The sequence below is a fragment of the Mercenaria mercenaria genome, chromosome 8, assembly GCF_021730395.1.
Source record: "Mercenaria mercenaria strain notata chromosome 8, MADL_Memer_1, whole genome shotgun sequence".
NCBI classification, from domain to species: Eukaryota; Metazoa; Mollusca; class Bivalvia; order Venerida; family Veneridae; genus Mercenaria; species Mercenaria mercenaria.
The window spans coordinates 37,202,128-37,217,088 of NC_069368.1; the positions used below are offsets into that span (position 1 = coordinate 37,202,128).

Below are 14,961 nucleotides of genomic sequence, written 5' to 3' on the forward strand. Positions count from 1 at the left end.
CAAATCCTCCTATTAAGGAGGGTCAGGGGAGCCTACTTCGGACAGTTTTGAAATATAGGTATAAATTGCGGCCCCTGGTGCCTTTTGGGGTCTTAATTTTGTGGTAGAGGAGGGGATACCTCCTTTCTATTAGTCTGATGCAGTGTTGGGTCTAAATTTTGAAGTACAGGAGAGGGTACCTCCGGGAATTTCTCCCATGACATTTTTGAAATATGTGTATGAAATGGTGGCTTCTGATGTATTTTGGTCTAAAGTTTGAGGTACAGGAGTGGATATCTCCCCCGTCTTAGAGGTGTCAATGGAATCTTCCTCTGGAAATGGTTGAAATGTAGGTATGAAATTGTGACCTCTGGAGCATTTATTGGTCTTAATTTTGAAAAATAAATTTATTCCTCTGCCAAAATAGTTGGGTGCAACTTTGATGGTTATTAAAACTCACTTCTCAGCCGACTGGGAGTGGGGAGGGGTGGGCACGGGTACCCCCTGGGTCCGGCCCTGGATCCTGGCATGTGTATACCATAAAATTGAATGAAAGAATTAAGGTGCATTATTGCATTAACATTTTTATACTACTTCACCTTAGTATGGGAAGTAAGACTGTTTTCTTACGCCTACAAGTACTACACGGAGCATTTTTTGTGGTGGTGGGGGGTGGGGATCAGAAGATGACTTGACGCTTCAGAAGTTGGCTTCCGGGTTATAACGTCAGAAAACAAAACAGCGCTCGACCTACATGTAAACATTTCCGGTATCAGGATATGAAATTATCACGATTTGAGGTTACCCTAGGGTATACATGAATATATTGGCAATAAAATATGTTAAAAATAGCTTCATTATGTATTTTCGATATTAAATTTTTAGTTACTTGATAGAAACATATTGATAGAAACATAGTTACATGTATTTGTTTAACCAAATCGTACAATTGGAAAAAAGAATTATAAGTGTTCCAATTTTGTATTGGTTTTATTTTTGAATTTTAATCTACTATTTTTATTTATTAAGGCTATAGCGGATTCAATGGTGTAGATTTCAGCGGAACGTTTTTCGTTAACACTGACGTCGATGATGACTACGCTGGATTTCTGTTCAGGTAAGCTTATATAACCGGTAAAATAACAAAATAATTATCTTACACATATAATATCACCAGGTTAACTAATACTTTTACTATTGATCAAAATCTACTTTTAGTGCAGTCAGGCATCGAAAACGTGCCGACGCTATAATGAACTAGACTTTACAACCATTTACCATTCTGCAAAAAGACATACCATAAATCTTGCTTATAACTGACACCACTTTTCTGTGATCTCGGTCTAAGGATCATTATTTCTTCGTGAATGACAAATCCGCCAATTATTTAAAAAAAAAAACTATATATTTCTATATACAGTTACCAAGACAGTGCTAGCTTTTATGTTGTCATGTGGAAGAAGGCACGACAAACTTACTGGCACTCGACACCATTCCGTGCAGTAGCTGAACCCGGTATACAGCTTAAACTTGTCAAATCCAATACCGGTCCGGGTGAAGTCATGCGCAACGCTCTTTGGCATACCGGAACAACACCAAACCAGGTTTGGTACTTGCATGCACGCTCCGTTTCTCATATAAAGCTTCAATGCATTAAAACTGCTTTAAACTAAAATCTTTTTCTCTTATCTGTTAATACTCAGTAGATTATATAAAGAAATCCTTAAATTTGCATACAATAATTATCATGGAGGTAGCCTAGATGAAATGTATCAAACAATATATCGACTGTACGTAACATAATAACAGTTTAACGGTTCCATAATTTGGAGATCAATTTATGTCTTTGAATGCATCATTTGCACTGTATTATGTCATATGCATGTAACTTATAATAATAAAATACCAAAAGTGTGTCAGTTAAGTTTTTCATAACAAAATATTGTCCAAACCCATGTGAAACACATAACTGAAAGTTGGTTTCGGACTTACTGAAAAAATAACATGCAAGCAATCAAATATAGCTTCGCAACACTAAATGACGCTTTAATCTTTTATTTCATAAGTAAAACACAAGATGAAACAAACTGATGTATGATATTTTCTGTACTCGATGATCGAATCGGTTGGCAAACACATTATGTAGATAATATACTACCCTTGAAATCCAGTCTGTTAATTTCCCCATAGTTCTGGCACAATAACATTTTTCCGTCCCAAATCACCAGCAAGCAGCCAAACACAGGTACATTTGGTCAGAGCAAGAAGCTCGAGCTGTTCTGGTCCCAAATATCTCTCAAACCCTAGCACTACACTTTAGAGGGCTTGCTTTCGCAAAGTTTCATGACAATCCACGCTAATTCAAACAATGACAAGATAGAAAGAAATTACAGTATCTAAAATATTTCAGATTTTAAACGTCGGTTACTTAGTGCGTAGTTTACTGTTATACAAATTTAGGCTTTTTTCGCCCCAAGATTAAGTGTACTATGTTATCGTCTTCGCAGAATCGCTTGAAATGTACTTTTGATTTTAATTGCTTACATTCTGTAATGATAAACTATCGCTTTCCCAGTTTTTCAACGAATAACGTTCCAATATTTAAATGGTCTGTACACACACAGAACTGTAAGGCCTTTCCATGTTGATGTCAGAACATATTTGATATAGTGTGATGAAAATTTATCATGGAAAAAAACAGAGGATAATTATACAGTGCACTACTTTGTTAACGTAATTATACATACAATACATCGTATAGTAATGAAACAGAGATTAAAACGATGTTGTAGGTGAAGTTGTTGTGGCAAGACCCAAGAAATGTAGGATGGAAGGAGCGGGTGGCTTACAGATGGGAACTCATACATAGACCAGCTCTGGGGTTGATAAGGTGACATGTCCTGATATTAGCTGTATAACGGGCATTTCAATCGTAGTTTGCTTTTTCATCACTTTTCTTCACTATTTTGACAAGTTGTTGAAGTAAAGACTGTGTGTCGTTGAAAAGAGCTAAAGCAAGATATAGCAACTTCTTGAAATTATTATCGTATGAGTGTGTGTGCGCGTGTGTGTGCGCGTGTCTGAATAAATTATTATTCTATAAGTCTGGCGGTAGCGTGCTTGCGTGTGTGGGAGTACGTGGGCGCGTGCGTGTGCGCTTGCGTGTGTTGTGCGTTTTGCCAGCAAATGATGTATTAGTACGCACTTACCACATAAACCAGAGTAGATGTGTGCGTCATGAAATGTCACTTAGTGTGCCTATTACTTCCCTCATTTTAGAGTATTCCTGTTTGAAGAGACCAATCTGGTAGCTGACTCTGGTAACGTATATAACTCGGAACTACTCGGTGGACGTTTAGGGGTGTTCTGTTTCTCACAAGAAATGATTATCTGGTCTGATCTCGTGTACAGGTGCAATGGTAAGTTTTCTTGATTCTCGTCTGCACTCTAAGACGAGTTCAAGATTAATCTACTAACGTTTCTTTCTTTGAAGCAAATCAATTACTATTACGATTTAGAAATATCAACACACACGCTTAGTTGAATTGCATTTTAAACTACCAATAAAAAAACTGGCTGTTTTTAACAATCAGCTGTTAATTTGATTAGCTCTATATGCAAATTTAAGATATATTTTGTAATTGTAAAATACATTTGTTGAGGATTTTGTACATTTGAAGTAAATATCTAAAGATAAAATATTTTAGTTAAAAATGGCCATTTAATTTTCGTCTTTTAATATTTATTTTATTTTTTTTGTATTTTTCGGCAAAGAGTCTATCTATATTGTTGAATTTATCAGAATACGTGCCTCCAGCAATGTTGGAAGAAGGAGCGGCACCATTACCGGTCGAGCCTGTCACAAGTGATGATACAGATGTACCAGAATATACGGAAGATATCCAAGACAACACGAAAAAGGAAAGAGGAAAGAGGAAAAATCGTCGTAAAAAGAATAAGACTCGTGCACAACCAGAGTCGGTTGAAGGAAAAGGAGATACAGAGGGTGATACAGTGGCAGAAACTTTGTAGTCTATATATAGTTTGCTACTTTTTTTGAGTATTTGTTGAAGAGGTTGTCTTTTCCATGTCATAGTGAATACGGTCGTGTGAAAAACATTATATATTTTGAAATTATATGCATGTATATATGTAAATATGTACGGAATAAATATTCACCGAGAAGGATGCATCAGTAGCCATAGAAATATCCTGGTTATTGTCTGAAAGAGTAACAGTTGTTGATTTACAACAAAAGTCCATATTACATGTTTTATTATCATACTTACAATGATATAAGTTGTCCTTGAAAATTGTATAGCCTCAAAACATATAAAGCATACAGTTAAAGCGTCATTTCAATTAACACTTTATGTTTTACTGAAATATTACCTTTCTTATCAACATACATCATGTTACATTGAGGAAATGATATCCCTTTAAATGTATTTTTTATCTAAATATCCGAATGAAAAAAAATAGTATTATCTGTTGATGTGAGTGTTTTAGGTTAAAAGTAATGAGAATATTCAAGTTTTTTAAAATTAATAGGCTTTTATATTTTAATAGCTTGAGGTAATAAATAAGCACCATATTTAAAACAAAAGAAGTTTCTGTTTTGAAATTAACATGAATGCTAAATGCTTGGAAGAAGTGTTTAAACTTAGTGACAACAACAACAACAACAAGATATTTTTCTTCCACCGACACATAGTCATTATATTTCGAAAAAGACTATGGAAACATTACAATAACTCCCAACTAAATTGTTTAGTATATGCCCAAGTCTGATACAATTGCATATTTCTGTTTCTTAGGTATTACTTCCGTTTAGCCAGCTCGTGAAGTGCCTAGAGTAGTGTCTTGCTGGTACTTGGCACGTGAAGCGCCCATTGTACTGAGGATACTTTAAACACCAAGAGTAGTGTCCCACTGGAATGAATTACACAGAATAATGTCCTGCGGGTACACGGTTCATGCAGAGCCAAGAAGAGTGTCCTTTCGCGTCTAGGTGTGTGAATCGCCTAGATCAGTGGCCTGCTGGTACTTGGTGCTTGAATCGCTTACAGCAGTATCCAGCAGGTACATTTAAGCAGGTATTATGTGTGTGGGTCTCTGTTGATACTTAGTGCGGGACACGCCTACAACACAATCCTTAGACTAGTCACTAGACTAATAATAATATATTTCTACATTTTTCCCCTTTTTTGTCTAATTCCATTTCGTAGGGACAAAAGCCAGTCTATTTTAAAAAAATTCACAGAGGAATGATGTTAAAATTATGATATTGCATATAGGATATAGCCTGGCTCAGTTCACTACATTCAATCATAAAAATGTAAAAAGATATATCATAGTCTAGGAGCTAGTCTATACAATCCTGCATGTGGCATTATGACATAAAATGTGACAATCGCGATAAGTATAAAATTCTGACTTTCTGTACACAGAATAAACGCCAACAAATGACACTCCGTTTATGAATAAGATGTCGAAGACAAATGACTTTTGACATATTGTCTTCAGTCAGTCTTCACATAAAAATTAAACCATAGAGCTGACATTAAATACAATGTACACAATTGTTAAACAAAAATATTAGAGATGGTAATTTAATGTAACATGTGTTAAGGCAAGTCAAATTCCACGTTTGATAACAAGGTTACTGTCAATTTAACTTGTACAGCTTTGATTTTATTCCGGATACAGTCTTTAAAACGGGTTCAATAGTATGTATTTTTCCTGTTAAAATATTTATACGAGATGGCGTCCGAGATAGATATTAACTCCTTATATAATGATACATTTAAATGTTTCCACAAATGGACAATATGCATTTTGCAATATATGATGTGAATACTTTCAACAGCCTGTTCGTCGATGGTTGCTATAGAGATTTCTGAGGTCAAATTCTTAGGTTTACTGAATTATTCAGGATTTAATGATGTTAGTGACACCAGATACACTGTATTGAAATTGTTTCATCTTACATTATAAATACGCGAGATCCACTAGGACACAAGTTCGTTGTTATATTAGTTGAGAGCATTTATACGAAAAAAATCACCACCACAATATACCAGGTACATACGACAAAGCGCATAGCAGCACAAACGAGCCTGCACATTTCACAGAAATCCTGTTGGTTGCATTTGTTTCCGAACATCCCTCAAACAAGAAAAATGGCATATAACGACGCTACACAAAACACGACTGTTGCGAGTGTCATGTCGTACTGTGTCCTAATTGAAACTTTCAATATCGTGAATTGTGTAGCTTTGTGATGTGTGTCGTTCTTTAGCGTGAAAAGAACAATCAATCTTAATTTGATGACCAGCACATTTTAAATAAATATCTTTATATAGTAAATGAAAATGCATTAGATTTGTGACTTTTGGAACTTAACAAAGTTTTGAGTGTAACGTCTGCCACTAGTGTTGCATGACATTATCAGAAACGTCTGTTAGGCGTGACCTGTCTACCGTCATCTAGGACATCCGGTATGAGCAGTAGCCCAGCGATACAGGCGAGTATAGACGCCAGCACCGTAAGTCCAAAAGAGTATGAGACAACATACGGATCCGGTACGTAAGCCAGCCAGCATACCATACCCACAAAACCGAAAAATGCTGAAACAGAATGTTAGATATATATATATATACAAACGTATACGTTTTGTAAGTAAATACAATTTAATGGAGTGATAATCAAGATATTCTCTTTTTGGTTTCATATCTGACCACACTAGTATGATATATGTGAACTGTGAACGTCGTCATCCTTCCAAAATATTTTTCACCAAATATGTTTGTACCATCCTATATGAAGCCCTCATATGCTGCTTATAATTATTGCTTGCATTACCAAAATGACTTTTAAGTGTTTAAGATGAAAATAACAGTTTAAGGCATTGAGGTAAGATACTGTATGTAACACATTATACGAAAAAACTATTACCGTTGAATTAAGTTAAGACAATGGCATGTGTTTGCAGGTAAGGTTTTTATATATGAGTGACTTTGAACCATAAATATGCATTAAAATATAGTCGGACATTCCTTTATAACAGTCAACCAGACACTGTTTCCACCATATCCTAATTACACCGCTTTCGTGGGGAATAATGATGCGAGGAGTTTAAATAACGTACCTGCAGAGAAACATAAAACCATTGCAGTATATGCCAAACACGTCCCTCTTATAGACCGCACGAACACATAAACACCTATGGCTATAGGTGCAAGCAAAAGAAGTATAAATGTCATGATCTCAAATCCTTGTGTTGCTGTGAAATTGCCTGGAAAAACAATGAATTTAAAACGTACGCTACCTTTATTTTTATTTTATTTATTTTTTGTGTTTGGGCTCAAGTAACACCGATACAATAGATAACGTGGCCACTTTCCATCTATTCGTGCTGGAAGCAGAGCCCAGAGGCCCCTCTTGGCATTATTTCAAGCACGGACGAGCCCTTGGTAGAGCCACCGATCTTCTGTAAACCAGCTGAATGTTGAATTATGCACCTCAATCGAGGTTTTGAACCAAAGCAGTGACAGGCAAGCAGTGACAGGCAAGCAATCCAAAGTCAGTAAACTTAACCACTCTGTCACGGAGTCCCCTTCTTTTCTCAGTTTCTACACAATTCAAAAAAGTAGAAATGTGACCAGTAATGAAAGTAGATGTCATTAACTTTATTTGCTACATGAGAAAATGTTGCGCTTAATCAGGCTAATGGTTCAAGTAGGCAAGCCTATTGAACGCCTTTACTGAATTAGAAAATTAAAAACTATAGCGCTTGAAGTGGTAAACCACTTCAACTTGAGCTAGATTTTTCAACGCGTTCCTGATATAATTTACTCTGGAGCGATGTGTTTTTTTATCATACTGTCTGATAAATCGGCAGTGAAAAAAGATATTCGTCTGAAGTTTTGTTTTAAAAAGAAATTAGATTAATGGCAGGACTCAGTTTGGTTATATTTTGTTTTTATTGTGATTGAATTCCGCTTAAGCCGGTGGTAGGGGGCGTGAGGGCTGTTATTGTTATTTCAATCAAACCTGCTATTATGTTGCTGGGTTGCGTTCTATGCTTCAAAAGGATCATATCATAGATTTTATTGCCTAAGGTTATTACATGGAAAGTGTATTAGTGTGAACTAGTGAGTGTTCCCGCTGTGATCTTAACGCATTAAATTATAGTATCAAATTGATCATTTTTCACAATTCCAAAGAGTTGTATTTCTAATTAATTGGCCTTTGATACGCACTTCCACATTTGCATGGTAAGAGTCGATTATAGAACCTGCAATAGTATATATCTGACAATAATATTATCTTGGAGTTGACATTTTATTTGTTTCCAACAAATAATTACAGCGTACATTTTCTGTGTTGGTTAGGGGTGTGTGTGTGCGTGTGTGCGTGTGCGTGTGCGTGTGTGTGTGTTAGGGAGCGGGGCGCGTATATGTATGGGGTGGGCAGGAGTGTCACCACTTGTAAATATTCTGTATAGAAGTTCCTTAAGGTAAATACAAATAACTCGACGCTTGGAGAAAATATTATACGCATTTGATAATGACCGAGTTTGGTCTGTATGATAATGTCGTCTCTTCAAAGGCCTGAAACATATGGCTGAACCATTAGCTGAATACATCTTCTATAGCACTTGTAGATTCGTACCTGGACACGTTATGATTTGTGATCACTGCATATAAATTACACCAATATTTACATACTTAAGTAGCACCCTATCCAGAGAAGTTCACACAGCTGACGAGGTCAACTACAGAATGATAAAAGTCAGCTCAGCTTTTGGTAGACTCCATTCCAATGTACGGGAGTGTAGAGGAAAGCTCAACATTTACAGAGCCTTTGTTCTCCCTACGCTTCTGCACGTCTGTGAATCATGGACAGTCTACAGTGGACATGCAGGCAAACTGAATAACTTCCACATCACATGCTTGCGCAAACTTCTACACGTAATAATGTAGGACAAAGTTCCAGATACAGAGAGATTCTACAGAACCACCAAGTGCGTTTGGCTGGTCATGTCTTTCGCATGTCGGATGAATGTCTTCCAAAACAGCTCCTCTACGGAGAACTAAAATCTGGGGGGAAACAAGTGGGCGGCCAAAGGAAGCGGTTCGAAGACAATCTGAAAGTGTCGCTTAAAAGTTTCGACATAGAAACAGACACCTGGAAAAACTGTTCTGAAAAGATGTCAATGTCGCACCGGTATCAGCAGGGGAGCCAAACCTGGACCCGTCAGCCAGCTTAGAAAATGTCATAATCATCATCGAACATCGATGGACGAACTACACACCCTTACATCTGTAAGATCATACTTTTGCATGACTCGTTATATATCCGGAATAAGTCCTTGCATTTGGTTGTCGCCATCCCACTACCGGACTAACTAACACCCAACACTAGATCTTCCAGAACCAGAACCACTCATTCCCAGGCATTCGTTCAAGTTTCACCCTCATCCAACTATCATAAATTTTCATTCTTCCCTAGAACAGTATATCATTGGAATGCCTTGCCCTCAGATGTTGTCAACTCGTCTGGGCCAGTGTTCAGTCAGGCTGTAAGCCAGATTGAGCACATCTCACCTTAAATACACCTGCCCTATTTTTAACCTGTTTTTAACCATTCTCCTTTCTTTTTACTACTACTTTTTTTACTCATTTTAACATTCTTGCTAGTTGACGCGCAAAGTCTAGGTCCCCAGCAGGGGTTTGACTATACGGAAGATAGATAGATAGTACATGACCGTATCTGTATGAAAAGGACATCCCCATCGCTCTTATTACTGATATACAGCACCGGTCTAATAACTGAGTATCTTTACCTAATTTCCAAAGTTCACAAGGCCCATTATCGCATAGCATTAATTCACTAAAATCTGTACATTTGTCTGCTAGAAACTGCGTTATTTAACGTCTTGACATGTTCGTCTTTTTTCTGTCTATATCCAATACCACACCCTATAAACGACTGTATTCCCCCTCTTCCTCTTGTGAGTGATTAAAACAATAAACTTATAGCTAAAAGTTGAAAAACAGCATTTTAAAGTGACTGATTTGCTTTGAAGGTATGTATATTTACATTTTATTGGAAGCTAAACATGATTTGTTTCTGTATATAATGTGTTAGTCTGATGACAGGTAGAATTATAACAATAAACTCGATTGATCACTGATTTTGTCCAGAAATTGTACATTGTCGACGTCAAAAGTACTTATTTTCTTGCTTGAAGAATGACCTACATGTAAATTCCACTGTTTCGTGGATAAAGAAACAATACTAGTTCGATAAAATAAAATAAAATCATTGATAAATTCTCCAATTTGTTTATAACCGTAAATGAAAGAAGATTCGGTGTTATTTCCTGACTGTATGCACGCTTGCTTAATTACTGTACAAGTGCTTGCGAGTTTGGTAAAAAGACTGTATGCCTGTTTGTGAGTGACTTCGTTATAAAATATCGGCGTTTCCTATGCTCCTGTAGTATTTCTTCATATTTAGAACCCGCAAACAATGTTTGAAGGAGGGTGGTATAAAACAGTCACCATGCGGTCTGTCTGTTCGATCTGTTTGTATATGTGTCCTCATATATTTGGTCGTGCATTTACTTCAATGTTATTGCACCTATCTCAAAGTTTACATACAAATATCGGCCATATGCAGTTAATGTCCATCTTATCATTTTCCTTTATCTTTTTAAAGTGACACCTAAAGGTGAAAACATGGTCTGTTTTTCGTGTCAGTGCCATAACTTCTTTATGCATTTTTAGGGATTTTGAAATAACTTGGCACAAATGTTCACCATCATGAGACCGTAATGCGACGATGTGTCGCATAACAAGACTATATTTTCTAGAATTTCAAACCATTGAAACAAATATATAATCGCAACTGCAATTAATAAGGTGTGAAAATATGAACAGTAAATGGGGTGATTTGGAGTGAAACGGCGCCAGACTGAATCCACTAATCGTTTGTGGATAGCTTTCTTGACAGCGTCGCACAGTAAACAGCCCTATTTTAGTTTTGTCTTTGTATTTGCCATAAACACATGAACTTTAACACGAAACTTGTCTTATTTTACTGAAAATACATTCTGCGAATTATATAAGTTCCCATTTTACAAGCAGGAGTGCCATTAGAGGGGAAAATGAGAGTTTATTACCTCCCCTGAGCAAGAAGTGCTCAAGGTGAGCTTTTGTGATCACCCTGTGTCCGTCGTCTGTCGTTGTCGTCTGTCGTCAACAATTTGACGGTTAACACTGAGAAGTCACACTTTTGGTCCAATCTTAATGAAACTTGGTCAGAATGTTACCCTCAGTAGCATCTTGGACGAGTTCGATATTAGATCATCAGAGCTCAAAAATTTGGTCACTAGGTCAAATCAAAGGAAAAGGTTGTTAACAGTCTAGAGATTACAATTTGGTCCAATCTTAATGTAACTTGGTCCGAATATTACCCTCAATAAAATCTTGGTGCAGTTTGACATTGGGTCATCTGGGTTAAAAAACTAGGTCACCAGGTCAAATCAAAGGAAAACCTAGTTAACACTCTAGAGGCCACATTTGTGACCATTTATTAATGAAACTTTTTTTTCAACATGTGTTTTTGATGATATTTAGGTCGAGTTCAAATCTGGGTCAGATGGGTCAAAAACTTGGTCACCAAATCAAATCAAAGGAAAAGCGAGTTAACACTCTAGAGGCCACACCTATGACCATATCGTAATGAAACTTTGTCAGAATATTGATCTTGATAATCTATAGGTGATGTTTAAATCTTAGTCAATTGGGAACAAAAACTAGGTCACCAGATAAAATCAAAGGAAAAGCCTGTTAACTCTCTATCGGCCATAAATATGGCAATATCTCTAATGCCTACCCACGACTACCTGCTGTGATTTGATAATCATTTCTAATATATTCATTCTTACCAAATAACATACAGCTTTCGATATAAATGTCGGAATTTGCCGATCATACTGAAACAAAGACGAGGTACAACTCACGCCATTTTTAAAACAACGGAAGTGGATTGAGCAAGGCCTAGCAATGAAAACGGCCAAATCCGCAAGGACAGATTCCCGGCGTGTGTGCGTTATCACTATCAAATGTAAATTATTTCTAACATGAGAAATAGAGGTAAATCTTGACAGGTAGTAAACACAACGGCTGTTCTATTCGCGCACGGTATTTGTAACGATAACATGTTTATGTTATTATTGAGGAAGGGGGAATCGGGTATTCGTGACAAAATAATTGTACTACTTTTGAATCTTGTTGACTGACTTACCATGAAGTAAACTCTGAATTACTAATAAGGACTTAATCGACTTTTCCGATAATGTTTTCGTTATCTTTTTCTATTTATACGTCCATTCGCAAGATACTTGCGGGTGAAATAGTTTTTTTTAAATCAGAGGATCATTTTGTTGCAGACGGACAGACAGACGGAGGTCAACCTATAGTCCTCTCCGGTCTCATCTCATCGATATTTAGAAATCGTAAGGTAACATTTCTTTCTGTGAATTCCATAGGGAATCGACGGTTAATTTCTTGCATGACATAGTAGGGACCCCGTGTCTACATTCAGTTTCTAATTCGTATTTTATCATAGTATATGTGTGTAAAACCAACACTGATTACTTGCATGTAAACGACGCTGAAGCATTCAATTAATTATTTAATTAAGTAGGATAGCGAGTCACAGACACTCCACCCCAATCCCAGTGGATTAGTACAAGCATCGCACGGGGGATTCGACATTAAATGACATTATAAACATGACGACTGATCAAAAGAAACAACTTTGTATGCATATTTTTATTTCATTTACGCCTTTTAAGGACATAAATCGCCTATTGTACTCGCAAGATGGAATACAGTATCACTCGCAAATACGCGTTCAGATCAAATATCAAAATTGGCAAGTCGGCATACAGTCAATGTTTTTCCACTGACTAGATAAAAAATAATTTCATTCAAAAACGCAACAGAAACGAAACATTTTATTTACATATATTTATGGAGTATGCATACTTATTACAGAAAACATCATGGATAATTCGATTACAGATCAATTTGGCGTAATTTTTATCACTTTTGTGACTTGGTCGAGTTAATTTTCATGCAATGAGTGTGATCAGTCGACATTTTCTAAACATCACCTGTCAGTTTCATCTATCATATCACCATATACACACATTTATGTTAGACTTATCGTTTTAACTTAAATACACATACAGTGTAAAGCCAAATAATGAATTGGAAGATGATTCTTACCTTTTGCGTGTCTGTTTATTGTTTTGATCACTCGCAAGAGGAAGAGGGGGAATACTGTCGTTTATAGGGTGTGAATACAACAGGTATATGGTTATAACATCTGTAAGATCATACTTTTGCATGACTCGTTATATATCCGAAACAAGTCCTTGCATTTGGTTGTCGTAATCAATTATAAATGTACAAGTCGTTTTAGCAAGAAAATATTATGGAAGATGACATAGTTGACCAAGCAACTGTTTTACACTCATATCGCCATATCCGAAAAAAGCATAATTGTTCCAAAAGACACACCCGTAAAGACTTTGGTAAAACTATGGACAAGCGTTGTAGGGTTTAACCCTAAAGGATGCATACCGCTGTTAGATATACTAGATCAAGTTCCACGCAGTTCTACGCCCACATAAAACATTAGTTGTTTCATGCTAAGGTACGTGTCTGTGTTAATGCCTAACATTTGCAGGGGTATATAAGGAAAACTCCCCGAACCTTGAAATCACTTCCATGCCAATGTAAGTAATAATGAATTGCATTTGTCAGTCGTTCTCAACTATTTCATTTTCATTGTTGGAACGCTGTAACTTGCATTTCACATTAAATCAAAGACAAAAATAGGTTTTACTTAATTCGCTTTATTTATTATATTCACTGATTTTGTTTACATATATAATAATATATACACAAAATGTATATCTATTCATATATAAACAAAAAAAACAACAACAAAGGTCTTACCATTTTTGAGACTTGAACTCACACTTCCTTCCGTGCATGCGTCAGCCACACAGGATTTCATTTTCCACAGTCCGACTCGAATACTGTTTGTAGTTATTTGATAGACCATCCATGATATTGTGGCAAAACCAACGATATCCAGTACCATTGCTATTATAACCACCACCAAGGCAGTAATGGCCCAAAATGACGCATTTCCACACATCCCCATTTTTTCGAAGACTGGCAAGTTCAATATGTTTTTATCGGCTGATTTACTGCAATAACTAATCCTCTCGTTTATGATTTATATAAATAAAAACAGTTACTTTTTAAGCCAACACTGATATTAATTTTATATAGTTATGTCAACAACATTTTTTTGTCTTTTTTTATCGCTTTTTTATATTCAAAGTTTTTACTACCTACATTTTGGAACGTTTGAAGTACATATCACCAATTAAACCATTCCGTATGAAAACTTATTAAATAACACTCGCATAACTATATAATGCTATAATAATTTAAACCCTTCAAATAATTCCTTTTCTATACCTAAATTCGCGTTGAACTCTTATTAACAAAATCAATGAACACTCTGAACGTAAATAACAGATGTTTGTTTATGTTTATTTACTTTTAATTCATCAATATTTATTTCATTCAATTGCATGAATAGCGACCATTATTTAGATGCGAAAGAAAAATCGAAGCTCCCTGAATAAAATCGCTATTGATATTCAATGAAATGATTATTGATCCGAACTATTCAATCGGAAGATGATACCAGTGTTGAATAGATAAATCAAATTTTATGACGTGAGAATAAAACGTCCGTTACCGTATCGTCAAATGTTGTGTTCATTTTTAACGATCAAACTGATCTGATCAAAGAAAATAAACATTATCACTGGTACCTACGAAATGGAATGTATACATCTTTATATTCTACTTGTAAACA

General features: G+C 36.0%; 2 protein-coding genes across 2 annotated transcripts in view; one reads left to right on the forward strand and one right to left on the reverse strand.

Annotated features, from left to right (window-relative positions):
• LOC123566571 (cartilage oligomeric matrix protein-like) overlaps positions 1-4,177 on the forward strand; it is an 80,821-nt gene extending 76,644 nt beyond the window's left edge. The window contains exons 19-23 of the mRNA XM_045360801.2: positions 1,009-1,096; positions 1,400-1,583; positions 2,772-2,869; positions 3,259-3,398; positions 3,782-4,177. Of these exons, the coding sequence (XP_045216736.1) occupies positions 1,009-1,096; positions 1,400-1,583; positions 2,772-2,869; positions 3,259-3,398; positions 3,782-4,011 (740 nt within the window). The 3' untranslated portion in view covers positions 4,012-4,177. The remainder of the gene's footprint in view (positions 1-1,008; positions 1,097-1,399; positions 1,584-2,771; positions 2,870-3,258; positions 3,399-3,781) is intronic.
• A 494-nt stretch (positions 4,178-4,671) lies between these two features.
• Positions 4,672-14,660, reverse strand: LOC123566572 (uncharacterized). The gene is made up of 3 exons (XM_045360802.2): positions 14,022-14,660; positions 7,130-7,276; positions 4,672-6,608 (listed from the first exon to the last, which is right to left on the reverse strand). The coding sequence occupies exons 1-3, from the start codon at positions 14,230-14,232 to the stop codon at positions 6,430-6,432; spliced, it is 537 nt and encodes a 178-aa protein (XP_045216737.2). The 5' UTR covers positions 14,233-14,660; the 3' UTR covers positions 4,672-6,429.
• Positions 14,661-14,961: the final 301 nt, after the last annotated feature.